We start from the raw sequence: 2687 nt of genomic DNA on the forward strand, positions 1-2687 counted from the left end.
TATGATTATGTATCTCCTGGCAGGTGTGGACTAGTGTTGGACAATGTAGGTTGAGCTTCATAAAGTCATGGCAAATTCCATTTCAATCATCAAGCAGCCCTTTGTTCGTAGATCATATTGCAGCAGTCAACTGACTTCGAGTCTGATTCTGCAGTTAATTCGAAATAGCCTGGATGTCAGTTTTACGTTTTTGAAATGATGCTCATGTATTACAGGAAAACCCAATGGACGTTTCGGTGTTGGTGGTGGCGATTCTTTGGAAGAAGGTATATACGTGTGGCTTGATGGTTCCTGGATAAACCAGACGCTTTATAAGCCAGGTCAACCTGATAACTATTATGGAGAAGACTGCTCTATTATTGAAAAGGACGGTAATATATATAAACTGTCTGATGATAATTGTTTGAATCCTAGAAATTTCATATGTGAAATTCCCATGAAATAGACAGTCACTTTACGTAGTTTAGCTGAATATTTATTCTTATCGAAAAAGCCCATTTTACACCAAGACGCGATGAAGTGTCCCTTTTTGGGGATGGACCATGTGCCCATTTTTATTACAGTATTGTCAACTGAAAATAGAACGTTGAATCAGTGTAGTGTAGTGTATACAGGACTGGATCAGTAATTCATTTGTCATCTTTTTCCAGTGTTAAATCTCAAAATTCAACCTTCTTTCGTTCATCCCTTAGCTGCCATGAAAGTAAAGAATGCATTGTACACAGCACACTGGTCATGTAAACAGGAAATGTGTTATAAATGTTGAAAAGTTAATTGTTCATTGTTCATTATTTTAAATTAGAACTGGAGAACTAATTTGTTTTAAAATATTGAATACAATAAGTTAACGAATGACGTGTAAAACTATTTTGAATATCACAAGAACAAAACAAATTTTGAGAACCGAAATATCTTCATAACGTTAGTATTGCGCCACATTATTCATGTCTAAAAGTGGTATGCACGATTGATTTAAAAAACTTACGGAAATTATTACAAAAAATACTTCAAAAGTGAGGAAGGGCTCAAGGTTGACTTGTGACTAACAGAATCTGAACAGTGGCGTTTCTTAGAATTATTCAGTGAGGGGGCTTGTAAACCAGTAGATTCACTAGTTGAAAAAAAGTGACTGATGTTTTCAACTGCTATGCAAATTAATCAATGTGCTATTTAGTATTAACTACATAATTTTATGCATATTTCATGCAGAACACACTTGTAGAATACAATATATTCAGCTTCAATAAAGGAACATATAAATGAAATGAAATGAATGGAGTTTTACGTCTTACTTTTCTGTACCATGTGGGCTAATGAAGACGGGCAACGCCATGCAGGGTGCAATGAGGGAAATTTTGCCAGGACAGCTCTTTTTCGAAAAGGAACATTTAAAGAAGATATGCATTTAATTTATGATGCTAAATGCCACTAATAGGCTAATACAACATATTCCATGCATGATAAAAGCTTGATTGTTGATTCAAAATAAGTAAAGGTCACTTTCTCTTTAGGGCCCTTAATCTTACGTAATCCTGTATGATTTGATTCTTGAAATTGTGCGTACGTGAAATAACTCCAAATCTTTTCCTTCTCTTGGTTTCAGGCGGCGGTGGTGATATTCTGGGGACATGTTTGTGCCAACCGCAACTTTCCTGGTAAAGGTGCACTCAGGTCGACTAGATCATTCAGGTGATATGATCCTCCCAGTTACCGCTTCATGCTTGCAGTCGTTTTAAGTACGTGTGCTCAGTGGCGTATTTGGGCGGAAATGTTGGGCCATGCACCTCCTCCACCCCATGTATTCATTCTACTTTCAATTTTTAAATCGCGTTACATGTATTATCCGGATTTCCACATTAAAACATTTTCCAGGGGGCGGATCCCCCTCACCCCCACTATGACTAGTTCCGTTTAAAATGAGAATACAGGAACGCTATGCCATTGCAAGTTCTTTCTCAGATTCAGTGGTGTTTGCTATAGGGGGAGGTTGCCTGGTAGCCCACCTTGACCTCCCATTTTAACGATCTTCCAATATCCAGAGTTATAATGAATAATTTTTTCTCAAATGTGGACAATAATCTAATAGAGGACCAAAGTGACATCCAATATAAGAGTGATATTTTAAATGATTTTGTAAAATCTAAAGTTAATGAAGCAGAACTTTGTAATATTGCACCAAATTCCATATCAGGCCCGTAGTTAGAGGGGGGGCCTGTCTGAAATATTCATCCTATTTACTGAATACACTGTTTTGTTAAAAGCGGAGCATCACTTTTGGTACCTTCTCTAACATATATTTACAAATTGTGTATCACAAAATCTATATTTCCAGAAATTCTGTTGGGCAAAGCACCCCCTTTTTATAAAAAAAATGGAACTATAGATAACCCTTCAAACTATAGACCCATTTCAATATTATAAACCCTTAGAAAAACATATATCTCCTTATCTTAGTTCATATTTAATAATGATTTAGTTTATGCTTATAAGTCGGGATATTCATGTTTAACAGCCATAAGAAATATATCCGAAAACATCTATAGATCCTTGATTCATAATGAATTATGTGGTTTGATATTTATTGACTTTAAAAAAGCTTTTGATTTAGTGAACCATTCTTTGTTATTGGACAAACCAAAGAGTTATAAACCGACTGGAAATTTTACAGACTTTCTTTCCTATGTTAA

General features: G+C 35.6%; 2 protein-coding genes across 2 annotated transcripts; both read left to right on the plus strand.

Moving 5' to 3' along the window:
- Positions 1–223: 223 nt before the first annotated feature.
- On the plus strand, positions 224–445 carry LOTGIDRAFT_147315 (hypothetical protein; the record flags this gene model as incomplete). Its single annotated transcript, XM_009054788.1, has 1 exon — positions 224–445. A coding segment is annotated over one exon (222 nt), but the record flags the coding sequence as incomplete, so codon positions are not given.
- A 2012-nt stretch (positions 446–2457) lies between these two features.
- On the plus strand, positions 2458–2634 carry LOTGIDRAFT_147314 (hypothetical protein; the record flags this gene model as incomplete). The annotated part of the gene is made up of 1 exon (XM_009054789.1): positions 2458–2634. A coding segment is annotated over one exon (177 nt), but the record flags the coding sequence as incomplete, so codon positions are not given.
- Between the last annotated feature and the right edge of the window lie 53 nt (positions 2635–2687).

The sequence above is a fragment of the Lottia gigantea genome (genome assembly GCF_000327385.1).
Source record: "Lottia gigantea unplaced genomic scaffold LOTGIsca_2240, whole genome shotgun sequence".
Classification (NCBI taxonomy): domain Eukaryota; kingdom Metazoa; phylum Mollusca; class Gastropoda; family Lottiidae; genus Lottia; species Lottia gigantea.